The sequence below is a fragment of the Bos indicus x Bos taurus genome, chromosome 1, assembly GCF_003369695.1.
Source record: "Bos indicus x Bos taurus breed Angus x Brahman F1 hybrid chromosome 1, Bos_hybrid_MaternalHap_v2.0, whole genome shotgun sequence".
NCBI classification, from domain to species: domain Eukaryota; kingdom Metazoa; phylum Chordata; class Mammalia; order Artiodactyla; family Bovidae; genus Bos; species Bos indicus x Bos taurus.
In genome coordinates, this window is record NC_040076.1 from 80,704,596 (window position 1) to 80,719,659 (window position 15,064).

The window sequence follows — 15,064 nt, forward strand, 5'->3', positions numbered from 1 at the left end:
CCCCATCCCTGGGATTCTCCAGGCAAGAACACTGGAGTGGGTTGCCATTTCCTTCTCCAATGCATGAAAGTGAAAAGTGAAAGTGAAGTCGCTCAGTCGTGCCCGACTCTTAGCAACCCCATGGACTGCAGCCCACCAGGCTCCTCTATCCATGGGATTCTCCAGGCAAGAGCACTGGAGTAGGGTGCCATTGCCTTCTCCACTTAACTGCTTAATCCCTCAGATTAAGCCAGTGGAGCAGCACCTATTGCCTCCTGACCTCCTCTACCCCATGCCTGGATCTGCTTCCCAGCTGCCTCTCCCGGGATCTGTCTTATTATCCACTTTCATTGCATTCCTTCCTGTGGGCTGAAACACAGCTAACTTCTTTTTCTTTTGCCTTTGAAGTATAAGATCATCCCCATTCCGGGTACCCACCCCCTGCTGGTCTTGGTGAACCCCAAGAGTGGAGGGAGACAAGGAGAAAGGTATGTTCTCTTCTTTTTTGAGATGGAGAGGCTAGAACAACCTCATCTGGGTCCTTTCTTCCCCTCAGCCATAACCGAGTGGGCTACGGAGATGGCAGACCTGTGGTCCAGTCCCAGCCCTACCACACATCATTTGATGACCTGATCCAAGTGACTGAATGTCCCTGTGCCTTGGTTTAATCCTCTGTAAAATGGAGATAATAATCATTTCTTCTCCCATGGGGGTTTTGCGAGTATTAAGACAGACATAGAACTTACCCTAGGGGTTGTCACATGGGCCATTATTCTGTTTCCCAGAATCAGGCTAAGTTCTGAGATGCCTGTTAAGTTCCCGGGCTTCCAAGTCTTTTCTTGATTTAAGAGACATGGCAGAGGCACCTGGTCGAGACTTCTTGGCCTATTCCACCGCGACAAAGCAGGGCACCCATCTCATCAGTGAAGGAAATGCCCAGTCTGCAGAGAGTGAAGGATGAGCAGAGCAGCTCTGCCTCCCTGTGTTCAGCTCTGAGGCAATGAATTGTTGACATGGTGATCTGGAATCCACGTTTTAAAAAATAATAAGCCGATCTTAAACAAGAATTATGAGACCCCCCAACCCAAACAGGGGCAGAGCACCCTTTCTGAACTGACCTAATTAGTCTCAAGCTGAAGCCTTGAAACCAAGCCTAGGTGTGGCTACTGCCCCCAGTGCTCCTCTGCCCCAACTCCAGTTCCTGCATGTCCTCCTGACCCCAGGACCTGGGGGACCTTTGTCTAGTCCACAAAGAGCAGAATCATACTACCTAGAACATGCAGAACATTTGGGAGAGGTTCTCCATGAAGGAGAAGGCCTCGGGAGAATGAAGTCCTGTTCTCTGGGTTGCTCGGCACTGTCCTCTGTGCAAGGCGCACTACTCCTGGGGGTGGAGACTGAATCTTGGATGGTGGGGAGACTTTGAACCAGGGTGAGGGCCTGGGTGAAGCCAGCTGGACCTGGGAGTTCAGGGTCTGCAGGACCTGTGTGCAGTCTTCCCCTCCTTGGGTTTAAAGAGACCCACGTTCCCACCATCACTGGGCTGGAGAGGTACTTGCCCTCCTATGACTTCTTACAATGACATTCCCCTTCTCTGTCTTGGTCTCTCTCTCTCTCTCTCTTTCTTTTTTTTCCATAGAATTCTTCGGAAATTCCACTATCTGCTCAACCCCAAACAAGTTTTCAACCTGGACAATGGGGGGCCTACTCCAGGGTATGGAGATACAATCTTTACTTCTTATTTCTCCCCCGCCCCCTGTAATCTCTAAAGAGGATAGCTTTCTGGGTGGTTTGGTTTTTTTAAAATCTCTTTCATCCGTAGACTTGTCCTTCCTACCAATTCACTCCTTTTCTCTTCTTTTCCTTGTTATCTACTCTTACTTCCTCCTGGAGATACTCAGGAACACCCATTATGGCTGACTCTGGGAAGCAGCCTACTCTACTTTATCCCAGAAAAAGCTATTGATTTTGTAAGAGGGAAAAATTGCAAATGTCATTTGTGGGATTGACAAGAAGGGCAGGCTGGTAAATTAACTTATTCGCAAGGCTGTATTAGCTGGCATCTTCATACTGAATCATCAGGGAGAAGAAAAGAGTTTTCTTAGCACTGTCCGTCAGTATTTCAGAAATCCATACAGCTGACTCAGAGTTCCACAGCATGTTCTGTTGTCGAGGCATTTTAGGATCAAGACAATTAGTTGTTCGATGAAATCACATTTTTTCCTGAATCATCCAGTTCAGAGGTTGTTCGGTGCACCCTTCCCCACCCGCACCGGCCCGTCTCCTGTCATGTGCCTATTGGCTATTTCCCTGTGTTGAGGAGACAGGGAGCAGCAAAAGGAGATAAGCAGCCCTCTGCAGCTCTCCCCAAGTTCTGTGGGAGGAGCCGTGACATGATGAGCCCTGTAATCAGAGGTTCCTCCAGCACTAGGGCTGGAAGGTACCCAAAGACTGCAACCTTCTTACCAGCCGGAGCCAGTGCATTAGAGACACTGACTAGCCAGCCCGAGGCTATCTCAGTGCCAGTCCTCAGATCTGTGCCTCCTGGGCTGGGGTTTCCAACATCCAAACTTGCATTGCTATGCTTGGCTCACCAAGACCTTAAGAGGGTCTGGGTAAGGACTCTAAAAAGGGACTCTGAGGACTTCCCTGGTGGTCCAGTGGTTAGGACTTTGTACTTCCACTGCAGGGGTTGTGGGCTCAATTCCTGGTGAGGAAACTAAGATCCCAAATGCCATGCAGCATAGCCAAAAATTTTTTTAAGTGTTTTTCATTTTAAAAAATAAGTAAGAAGAGACTGTGTCTTCAGCTGTTTGACACACAGCTATTATTTTTGGCGGTGATGATACAAGACCACTAAAGGGGAAAGAAACATGAGTGCAAATTCAGCACCTCTGCTGTGACTTACCTATAAAATTAATTTCAAAATAAAGCCCACCTGTGCTGCTGCATGTGCCATCACGGTCCCCATGATGGCCGATGACTCCTCCATCTGTGACTTGTGACTGAGCAGCAGCTCACAGATGCCTTTACCAGCCTGCTCTCTTCTAGGGCATTTTGATATTTGAAGACAGACAGTACTGTCCCTTAACTGCATCCATCCTAAATTGGTTTGCCCAGGATGACAAGCCTGGTGGCTGCTTCTAGGGCCACTGTGCCCTGAGTATCTCTCTCTGCTGTATGTGTCAGCCTGTAATCAGAGAGGCTGTCTAGCTGAAGGGAGCCTTCATTCAGAATCCAGCTCTACAGGAGAGAAGAGTTCTACAGGAGAAAGGCGGGGAGGGGATGTTAATTTGCCCACACCTGCATTGGCAGAAGACCCCAGGGGTCTCTTCAGATCACCAAGCAAGGCAAAGAGGAAATCCTGGGCTTCAGCTTCTCAAGCCCCACCCCAAGGCCTCCCCAGATCCTCTCTGTGCTACAGCAGAGGTTCTTAACCTTTTTTGCACCAGGAACCCATTTAGCAGTCTCGTGGAGCCTATGGACCCCTTCTTAACATTAAGATAATATTTTTTAATGTATACAATGAAATATATAGAAATACCCAGGGAAACTTTATTGAAAAAACAGTTACTAAAGGTTAGACAACAAATCTGTGACAGGAAAATACACGTGATTTATTAAGACATTATATGGCAAGTTCCAGAGGCGGGTCTAATAGCTACTGTAAATTAAAACAGTAATGAGCAGAAGTGATAATAGAAAATGCCTGCCACAACTGTAGTAAAACATTGAAATACCTGTCATTTCGGCTCCTTAACAAAGTCACAGGTATTGTTGAAGGAAATGCTAATTTCAGTTAGAGTTTAGGGAAGATAATAGTGTAACATTTTTTTCAAGTTCAAGGCCCTCTGGATTCTACCCACACACCCCTTAGATATGCACCCCAGGTTAACAGCCCTTCTCTACAGGCTTAAGGCCCCTGAGGGGAGATGGTGCTTACTCCACTTAGGTCTGGGGTGGGATGAAGATTCAGCTAGTTTGCTGCATCTCAAAAGCTGTGGGGGCAGAGTAGGTGAGAGCTAGAAAGGAGGCAGATGTTGGGGGTTAATTGTATTGGTGCCAAAATAAGCAAACTGTGGATTCCTCTGCATAAATCATAGACAGTTTCTAGAAAACCATTTTATGTGTTGAATATTGAGTCAGAATCTCCTTAGACAAAGATGGCTCCATGGAGTTCATACTCAATGGCATTGCTTAGTATGTTCTGCTTTCAGAACACTGAGTGACCCTTTCAACCCCAAAAGGAGTCAAGGTCATAATATGCTTCCTGGGAAGGGAGCAGGGTGTTGGGGTGGGGTGGGGGGACTTCGACTCAAGGAGTGTCAAAGTTCAGCCTGTCAGCAAAACCATTTTGGCCTTTCTACTTCCCAGACTTAACTTTTTCCGTGATACTCCAGACTTCCGTGTTTTGGCCTGTGGAGGTGATGGGACAGTTGGCTGGATTTTGGATTGCATTGGTAAGAATGGGCTGGAAGGACCTTTGTAGTTGATTTACAATAACTGTATTTAAAGTTGTGTGTGTGAGTGCTAAGTTGCATCAGTCATGTCTCTGTGATCCCATGGACTATAGCCCTCCAGGCTCTTCTGTCCATGGGATTCTCCAGGCAAGAATATTGGAGTGGGTTGCCATGCCCTCTTCCAGGGGATCTTCCTGACCCAGGGCTGGAACCCACGTCTCCTGCTTTGGCAGTCGGGTTCTTTACCACTAGCACCACCTGTGAAGCCCATGTTAAAAGTCAGAGGAAGGTAATAAAGAGAAATGGAACTATGTCTTATTTATCTTTGTTTCTACTCTTGGACCAATGCTTCACTAAATACCTACTTCGGGTGGACAAAAGAAAGAAAACACAATGGAAGGATTCCCACATGTACAGATGTTAACAGCTTAGTCTCAGGCCTTGCTTCAAAAATATATCTGCCATGGGCAGGATTTGGGCAGTTGCAGGACAGGCCAGATGGGGAGACTGGGGGGAAGGCAGTAGGCCTGGGACTTCAGGCAGGTCCAGGGTGCTGGATAAAGGCGAGGGAACTAAGAATAGATGCATAGTGCAGGGCAAGTCACCTTGAAATGAACGCCTAGAGCCCAGAGCCCACAAAGCACATCTGAAAGCTCAGATCAGTTCAAGCAAAGAAAAGCTACGATGGGGTATGTCCAATATGCCTTGATCAAAAGGGTGATGGGGATGGTGGGGAGGGTCCAGGCTGAGAATCAGGAGGCCTGCCTGGATCTGTGGGTCCTTGGACACAGTACCACCGGTAGATGATGGAGAATGACTCTGAGATTCTGGGACGAGGGATACATTCAAGATCTAACCCTGGAGAGCCCAGATAAACACTGAGATATAGAACATAAACTCAGGAAAGCAGCCAAGGGAATTGCTGAGATGGTCCAGAGCATCGAGCCTGGGCTGCGTGGCTGTCTTCATCCTTTGGTCCCCAGATCCTCCTGTGTACCTCCAGGTGCTTAGCTCCCATGGAAGCCCTGGTGATGCAGCAGCTCAAAAAGGACACCGTCTCACCCTCATGGAGCTTCCTTCTAGAGGGAAGAGACAGACAGTAAACAAAGAAATAAGTGAAATATACAGTATGACAGAAGGTGATTAAAAAAGAGAGAGAGAGAAGAGCAGAAAATAGGCAAAGGGAGCTCAGCAGTGGGAGTGGGGTTGCAAACTAAGACAGGGTGGTTTTGAAGGCCCTGAGGAGCAGATGATATTTGCATGGAGACCTGGAGGAGGAGAGCTTCGCGAATGCCCAAGGAAAGAGTAGTTCAGGCAGAAGGAACAGCAGATACAAAGGCCCTGAGGCAGGAGCAGAAGTCCAGTGAGGAGGCTGCAGAGCATGCCCAGGGTGGAGTCTGTGAGGCAAGAGGGGCTGGGGATAAAGCAGAGACAAAGCAGGGCCAAGTCTCTAGGACATGGGCTACGTGATACGGAATGTGGCTGTCATACCATGAAGATCCCAAGATGCTAGATTGTTTTGAGCAAAGCAGGGGCACAACAGATTACAGAAACTGAAAAGGGTGGGAGCTGGGAGACCAGTTAGGAGGCTCCTGCAGAGATCCAGGGAGGGGACCTGGGCCGCGAACCACAGTAGAGACAGAGGAGGTGGTAAGGAGGAATCAGGGTCTGGATAGCTTTGGAAGATTGAGCCCACAGGATTTGCTGACTTCCCATGGGAGACAAGTACTTCCTCTGGGAAGAGGGGAGTGGAGGATGGGCCAGGATAGACCCTGGACAGGGTGGAGAAGGCTGGGCCCCCGGGGGTCGTAAGCAAGCCACCTGGGTTGGGACAGGCATCCCCCATACCCGCCACATCTGCTCCCCAACAGGCACTCTGGTTTCCATGGACACGGCCCTGCCGAGCAGCCACCCACGCTCTCTTGTCACCCAGGGCTCTGGAGTTGTTTGTGGGAGGAGGGAGGCATCCTCTGGGAGCCGAGGAAGAAAAAGCTGATCAGCAGAGGGTGGATGGCTGGAGTGCTAGGAGCTGCTTGTAGGATTCCCTCTCCATCGGGAAGGAGAAAGTAGGGTTTGCGGACAAGCTTTATAAAATTCATCTGCAGGGGACACAGGTGATGTATGTTGCCCAGAACAGAAAAAGCATGTGAGGTGATCTGTTTTTTCACAGGTTAAAAAACAGAGATTAAAAAATGAGAGTAAAAGGAATAACTGGACAATGATCGTTCATTCAAGAGACTGAGGCCCTTGTTCAGTGCTCTATGCAACCCCATTTCAGCTCTCTCTCTGATCTGTTCTCGTGCAATAGCCAGAGTGGTCCTTCCTGAATATCAGTGGGGTTTTGATGTGTGTGAAGCACATCAGTGGCTTCCCAGGATTCTTAGATAAAGATAAAACCAATGCTTCAGGGGCCCAAAGTGGTGCCTAGCAGCTGCCCACCCTTCCAGCCTCATTTCCTACCCCCATCCTCACCCCTCAAATACTCGATCCCTTTCTGACCCTTGAAGACACTAGTGTCCCTTCCACCACAGGGCCTGTCTGTTCTGCTCCCCTGGCAGAACAGAAGCTTGGTCAGCTTCTACTTCAGACCTCAGCCTTCCTTGGGGAAGATCAGCCTTCCATTACAGGACCGCAGTCCCCTCCTTCCCAGTATGCATTTGAAATTATGCACCAATTACCTCATTAATAGCTATCTCTCCCTCTCAGTGGTAGGTACCATGAGAGCCAGAGCCAAGTCTTTTTTTTTTTTTGCCTGCTGTTAGAGCTGGATCACCTAACACAGCATCTAGGCCTTCAGTAAAGGTGTGCAGATACTGCGGCAAATAAGATACAGGTCCCCCAGAAAGGTCACAGTACATTTGGGAAACAAAAAAGTAGTCATTTACAAGATAGTGTGAATGAGATCATCCCTGGCACTAGAGAAGCACTCTGGAGAGGCATGAGGTCCAGACTAGGCCAACCAGGAAGGGCCTCTGCATTGAACCCCATGTTGACATGGTGAGTGGGAAGCAGGACGTGAGAAGGATGAGGCTAGAGAGTAAGGCAGAGCTGAGAAGGGCCTTGCTGCTGGGCTAAGGGGTGATGGGAGTCACGGCAGAAGGCAAAACAATGGGCTAGTGTGATCAGGCTTGTGGTTCAAGGATTGCCTGCCTGGATGGCCCTGTGGAGAACATACCAGGGAGTGAGACTGGAGGTGAAGAGGACAGAAAGGGGCTGGTGCAGCAGTAGCGGTTGGAAGGACTCATACTGTGTCAGAACTCAGCCATCACCATGGGAGGGAGAGGAGAGAGTGCTTGGAAAGCCATGGAGACAGCATGTAGAAATTGATGTGTAAACAGATGTGTGGTGAGGGAGAAGGAAAAAATCTAGAATTACATCCAGGTGTCTAGCCTCAGCACTGTGAGGATGGTTGATCTGCTGCAAAGGGAACCACAGAAGAAGGGGCAGACTTAAGCAAACAAGGGTCTTCCAGGCAAAGGAAGAGTCCCAGCAAAGGCCAGAGGCATAAATGCATTGTTCTGGAAAATGAGAGAGTCCACCAACTTACTCCATCTCAACCCTCCTGGCAGTAACCTCAGCCCTGAGTCTTGCCTCAGCTGTTTCCAGCACGAGTGTGACAACCTGGGTGGGGTGGGGAGGGACGGTCACCTGCTGGGGCAGCCCTGGCATGAACCTCATGCAGGATGATGATTCTTGCATTGCCCCCCACTCAATCCCCAGCCGTGCTCCCCAGTCACATCACCCACATCCTTCCCTGGCATCAGATGCTCTGAGCTTTATATAAGTGATATCCCCTGGAGCCCAGTGGGTGTCTGGCCTCCTTCAGCTTTCCCAGCTCAGTCAACATGCTGCTGTAGATATGCAGCCAGATGAAAACATACGTTATGCTACGCTTTCTCTAATGGTTTGGCCTGATGCTTCATCATAACCATCGTGGGAGATAGGATCAGGACTCTGTGTTTGCAAGTCTGGGAGGTGGTGGAAGTGGCAAACTGTTCCCTAGGTGCCAGATAACATCTCAGGGTTTGGCTTGTTAGACACAATGTTATTTTTAAGCTTTTGAACCTGAATGACTTGAGGTGAGGCATCTTCAGTTTCTGATGTCTCAGACCCACCTGTTTTACTATTTATGCAGCTGCTTAGGCTCTGAAGAAAGGAGGAGTATGGACTTAGAGGGGCAGAAATCTGGGTTTGGATGCTGGCTCTAGAATGACTTTCCCTCCATGAACCTCCATTTCTTCATCCACGTGAATGATAATATCTTGCAGTTAGTTCAGTCGCTCAGTCGTGTCTGACTCTTTGCGACCCCATGAATCGCAGCACGCCAGGCCTCCCTGTCCATCACCAACTCCCGGAGTTCATCCAGACTCACGTCCATCGAGTCAGTGATGCCATCCAGCCATCTCATCCTCTGTCATCCCCTTCTCCTCCTGCCCCCAACACCTCCCAGCATCAGAGTCTTTTCCAATGAGTCAACTCTTCGCATGAGGTGGCCAATGTACTGGAGTTTCAGCTTTAGCATCATTCCTTTCAAAGAAATCCCAGGGTAGTTCTCCTTGCAGGATCTGTCTAAGGATAAGTGGGGTAAATGCTTGTTATCATTGAAGATTAAAACTATGCAAACTAATGTTTTTGAGGTTTACCACTGTCACTTCTTGGAAAGAATTAGGATGAAATGAGGATGAACCAGGTGTAAGTTACTGGGAGACAGATTTAGCTCAATATGAAGGCTCCTTTGCAGTGGTTAGCTTACTGCAGATGGAAGAGATGGCTTTAAGGAAGTAGTGAGTTCCCCATCAGGAGAAGTATTCAGACAAAGAATGCCATAGAGGCTTTCAAGCATTAGATAAGGGGTAACTGAACAACTTAAACCTTCTGTAATCATGTGGCATATGGTTCTCTCTTCCTCTTCATGGGTTGCAGATAAGGCCAACTTTGCAAAGCATCCACCTGTGGCTGTCCTGCCTCTTGGAACAGGAAATGACCTGGCCCGCTGTCTCCGCTGGGGAGGAGGTGAGTCTGCGTGGGAGGGGCACTATCCTAGGGACAAGCATCCCAGTCTACAGGGAGGCTCTGCAGAGCTAGGCTGAGCTCCCCTCTTAAGGATTACATTCCATGGAGAAATACTCAACTCTGGGATCATGTCTAATCCATGCCTTTTCCCTGATGCCAGGGCCTGTGTCTGCCCTTCACAAGATTTACTATCAGCCTGAAACTCTCGGCTTTGAATCTGTCTCCCTCCGTGTGTGTGCTGTGTGCTAAGTTGCTTCAGTCATGGCCAACTCTGTGTGACCCCACAAACTGTAGCCTGCTAGGCTCCTCCATCCATGGGATTCGCCAGGCAAGAATACTGGAGTGGGTTGTGATGCCCTTCTCCAGGGGATCTCCCTGACCCAGGGCTCCTTCACTGCAGGCAGATTCTTTACCACTGAGCCACTGGGGAAGCTCCGTCTCCTTCTAACAAGTCAATTCCTTTGTCTCCTCTCCAGGATTCATCCCAGTCAGGGCTCACGTAGGAATTTTTCTGCCTGAAATTCCCCCTCTCCAAATTACTGACCTTCTTCTAAACTGGGAGTCAGAATGTAGACTGAAAAGTCCAATTAACCAGTTACCAGGGGCATTTCAGATCACCCCAGGGCCAGGGCCCCTCATTCTGAAATTCCCCTAAGAGGGACCTCAGAGTAGTAACCAGCATATAGGGCAATGGTCAGGAGCTAAGAACTCTGCAAACTGCAATAGCCCCCACAGAGCTGAGCACGCTCCAGAGAGTGGAGAGATCAGGGTGGCAGGCAGAATCAGGATGAGACTCCAGATGGCTGATCAATTCTTGGAGTGATCCAAGACCAGGCCCATAGTGGTCAGTGTGCCTGCTTGGAGGGTGGGGGCAGAGCAAGCAGAAGCTAGCCCCAGAAGGAAGCTGACAGGCATGGGAAGAGCTGCCAGGATCCTCAGCCACACACTGGGCTTGGGAAGGACCCTCTACTCAAGAGGGACAGCGGACTGTGGCCTCAGACTCTGGGCATCTAGGCAGCAGAGCGAGGCACCAATTTCCCGCAGCTCTGTGCTCCCAGTTAGCATCAAGGCCCTCAGCTACCTCGTTACTTTCATTGCTATCTTGTGATGCATCCCCTGAGGTGCTGACCAGACCCCTGACAGCTTGAAAATGCTCTTCAAGCTTGTCCCAGAGGTAATCAGGAACATGAAAGTGTTATTTGAAAGAAAAGACTGTCTCTCCCACTGACTTCTTACTTCCAGTTCACTTGCTACATTGGTTTTCCATTGCTACTATGTACAAACAAGGGCTTCCCTGGTGGCTCAGTGGTCAAGAATCTGCATGCCAATGCAGGAGACACAAGAGAGGCGGGTTCGACTCCTGGGTGGGGAAGATCCCCTGGAGAAGGAAATGGCAACCCACTCTAGTATTGGGAAATCCCATGGACAGTGGAGCCTGGAGGGCTACAGTCCATGGGGTTGCAAAGCCTCAGACATGACTTAGCCACTAAACAACCACAAACTATGTAACAACTAATGATTATAAACATAGAGGCTTAAAATATCCTTGTATCAGCTCCTGTAGGTCAGAGGTCCCAGAACAGTGACTTCCCTGGTGGCCCAGTGGCTAAGACTCTGCACTCCCAACGTGGAGGGCTTGGTATCAATCCCTGGTCAGGGAACAAGATCCCACGTACTGCAATAAAGACCCAGTGCACCCATATAAATGCTTTAAGAAAAAAAAAAAATCCTAGAACAATGTGACTAGGCCTCACCAGATAGAATCAGGGCACTGAACAGGCTGTGCTCCTCTCTGAAGACTCTAAGGGAAGAATTTCCTTCTAAAATTCTTTCAGGTTGTTGGCTGAATTCCATTCTTTGTAGATCTGAGGTCTGTCTCTTTGCTGGTGGTCAGCTGGGATTCACTCTCATATCCTAGAGGCCTTCCTCATTCCTTATGTAATGGATCGCTCCATCTTCAGAGCTGGCAAAAGAAACTCTCAGTTCCAATCCCTCTCAAGCTTCGGACCTATTTCTTAAGGAAAAGCCCAGTCTTTCTAAAGACTCACCTGATTAGGTCAGATCCACTTAGGATAATTTTGCTTTCGTAAAGTCACCTGTGCAATATAATATACCAAACCACAACTGACTAGCCCATCTTATCCACAGGTCCTGGGGGTTGCTGGGTATATAATCCCTCAAGGGCAAGAACTGTGGGGACCACCTAAAACTCTGCCTACAGCACTGTCCATCTGCCTCATGACACAGTCCTGGGACAGATCCTCAGTTCTCCCACGTGCAGCTTCCCAACCATCCGGCGCACTGATTCCCCAGGGCTTGCTTCAGCTACACAGGTCTATCCATCTTGGGCCAGCACCCGGCCCTACCCCTGCTACTCTGGCTTCCAGATTGCCCCAGCTTCTTTCTAATTACTCCAGATTGTCCTCTCCTTCTCTGTGGCCCAGGGAACCTCAGTGACTCTGGCCTGGACACACTGGGGGTGTCCAAGGGGTGCCCCACTCTGCTCCACCCTGATAGCTGCATGAGCAGCAAGCAAGCCTTTCTGCTCTGGGGGCAAATCAGTGCTGCACTCCACAGGTTATGAAGGGGGCAGCCTGACAAAAATCCTGAAGGACATCGAGCAGAGCCCCTTGGTGATGCTGGACCGCTGGCATCTGGAAGTCATCCCCAGAGAGGAGGTGGAGAACGGAGACCAGGTCCCGTACAACATCATGAACAACTATTTCTCCATCGGTGTGGTGAGTTGGCCAGGAATGGCTTTTCTGCATGGGAGAGAAGTGCCCAGGTGGGCAGGAAGGTTTCTAGTCTTTCACTGTCCACTCTGGGTCCCTGCTCTTTACTTGTCCCAGCGTCCCCCTGCCTCAACTTGGGTCCAAGCATCCTCGCATCCAGCCTAGATGTGGACATCCTACTGCACCCAGTCCTGTTCTTGTTTCTGCAGGAAGTTCCTGCCCCTATCATTTTACCTAACACAAAAAAAACAGCACATTTTTCAAAAGACCTATTACTCTTTGGATAATTTGAAATAGTTAAGGAAAAGCAACACCAAAAAATAACCAGGATGAGGTCAGGAGGAGATTCTCAGGTGAGCTTCTAGAGATGGAAATGCTGATGCTCCAGGGAAGACGTTGTGGTCTCAAGCTGGCTCCCTGGATTAGTTCTCAGAATTCTCTCTCTCCTGTCTTTTCTCCTCTTCCCAACCCCACTCCCCACACTCCAAGTGCACCTAAGCCTCTGGGGCATCTCCTCCTCGCTGACCCCTTAGGCTGAGCTCTGTGTTCCCCCCAAGCTCCTGTGCGGTCACCTCTGCCTTAGACTAAAGGGTTTGTTTCCATGTGCCTGACTTAGCCCCCTTATAACACACACACGTACACATACATACATACATATGCATGTACATACGCACGTACATACAAACACACGCACACTATAAGAACAGCAGCACATTCCTCCTTCTCCCCCAGCTCCCATCACATATAGCACAGCTAAGTTAGTTGGTTTTGCTGAACTCAGCTTCTGGTCCAAAGTGCATAGGTTGGACATTGCTTCCCAAATTGTTGGAGACGTGACTGAGAGGAAAAGGTGTCAGTCTTTTCCATAGATCTGGGAATTAGGAGGAAGGTGAAATGTAGACATTAGCATTTATTGAGCACCTACTGGGTGTTCCCCATTGTGCTAGACTTTAGTCCTCACAGCAATCCTGCAGGTATTATCATCCCCACCAACTGCATGTTACAGAGGAGACTTAGGGACACGGAACATGGAGGTGTTGGAACTAGGGCGCACACACTGTGCCTCACTCTGAAACCAGGTCCTTCTCTCTGCTGTCTTAGGAACTTTGCTGCCCAGTTTCATATGCACATGAATCCCTCCAGACCAACCTCAAACAGGGTAGTTTGAGGGAAGAACAGGGTTAAGGAAAGGGTTTTTTGTTTTCTTAATAAGAAAACTAAAAGGAGAGCCATGGAAGCAAAAAGGAAGAATAATAATCCCTTATATTTATGGGATTTAAAATTTACCATATTTACAGATATTTTCTTGGTTCTTATGATTATACTGGAGGGCAGTATTCCCTCCATTTGGTGAGTGAGGAAACAGAGGATCAGATTAAGGGATTTGCTTTCATTCTCTGACTCCCAGTCCCCAACTCTTTTTCTGTTAACTAAAACAAAAGAGCGAGGCATTGCTCGACCCGTGAATGGGCTCTGAAAGGATAGAGGTGCTGGTGAGAAATATATTCGGGGTCTCTGCTGCCCTGATCTGGTTGATCTCCTCAGCTCCCCTGCACCCTCCTCAGTGAGGGGGAGATACCTTTGCCTAGGACCTACCAGCTCCTCCTGCAGAGGAGACCCCTCCATCCTCTCTTTGACTCAAAAGCTCCTCCTTTGGAGCCACCTGCTCAGGCTCCACTTCATGCAAGGGGAACATGCAGCCTTCAGCTCCTGCAAATGAGACTTGGCTGACAAGTCTGGTGTTGGAGGCCAGCGGGATTCTGGAGCATGCAGCTTCCCTCCATTACAGTACGACTGAAACACATGTCGTTTTTCCTGTAGTAACCAGAAAATAACTTGCTGACATGTATTGAGTACCTAATGCACACCAGGCACAGCGTCCCTCTTGGAGGGTATAGCCTTTCCTCTTTTGCATTTTGCAAGAAGGAACTGTAGCTTAGACAGATAGTGACCTGCCCAAGCTGGTGAGTGATGGAGCCGGGAATCCCTAGTCTCCATAGCCCACCATGCTGTGGACCCTGAGCCATGCAGATCCTGCACAGGCCATCATCTCCATGCTGCCAAATGCAGCAGCATTAGAGGGGCATCCTCAAAATTTACTGTGTGACGGCTCACCCGTACCCTACCTGTACCCTTGGTCAGAAATGCAGATTCCACCCACATGACAGATCCTGATTCATATTCTGATTCAGTTGGTCTGGGCAAGTCTGGAAATGTGCACCTTTAATAAGCCCCTGAGATAATTCTGATGCAGACGGTCCCGATCAAGTCCTCAGTAAGTGAAGACAACCCATTAGAACAGAGAAGGATGGTCAGAGGAAGTGGTTCTTCACAGGAACAGAAACCAGATCTGAAGTAGGTAAAGGAGAGGAAAGACAGAAAGGAGGGGAAACCAGCACCTGTAAGCCATAGGCCAGAAGTGAGAGCCAAGCCACAGGACTGGGTGATCTGCCTGGGAGCTTCTAGAGGGCAGGTCATGCCCTGGGCTGCGTTCAGAGTCCTCAACCCCAAGTCTTCTCTTCTCACGCCCAGCTCTGGCTGCCAGAAACAACAGTATTCCTAAGGCCTCCCTGTCCATCTCTACAAAGCACCATATGCAAAAAAATGACATTTACTTAGTACTGCTGACCAAATGGACAATCATGCAAAAAAGGAAGCGACAACTCTCCCTCAGCTAGATAACCAAGCCCTAATCCCATGAGCCAAGACTGAGCATGCTTTTAATATATTCTTACAAATAAGAAGGACGTGAATGGGGGGATGGGCAGGAGGGAGGGAAAAAAGGACAAATACAAACTAACTGCTCCCCAAGGAAAAGCATAGGAATAGATTCTCCATTTCCTTCAGCGGTCAAGAGATTTATCTACCCCGGGCTGACCT

General features: G+C 49.0%; 1 protein-coding gene across 3 annotated transcripts in view; it reads left to right on the top strand.

The window, feature by feature from the left end:
* Positions 1-15,064, top strand: part of DGKG (diacylglycerol kinase gamma) — a 226,520-nt gene that overhangs the window by 109,139 nt on the left and 102,317 nt on the right. For 2 of the 3 annotated variants that reach the window (XM_027538801.1, XM_027538806.1), the window contains 5 exons: positions 388-467; positions 1,619-1,693; positions 4,354-4,439; positions 9,363-9,452; positions 12,030-12,190. In XM_027538801.1, the coding sequence (XP_027394602.1) occupies positions 388-467; positions 1,619-1,693; positions 4,354-4,439; positions 9,363-9,452; positions 12,030-12,190 (492 nt within the window). The remainder of the gene's footprint in view (positions 1-387; positions 468-1,618; positions 1,694-4,353; positions 4,440-9,362; positions 9,453-12,029; positions 12,191-15,064) is intronic. The other variant, XM_027538802.1, reaches the window with a different exon arrangement.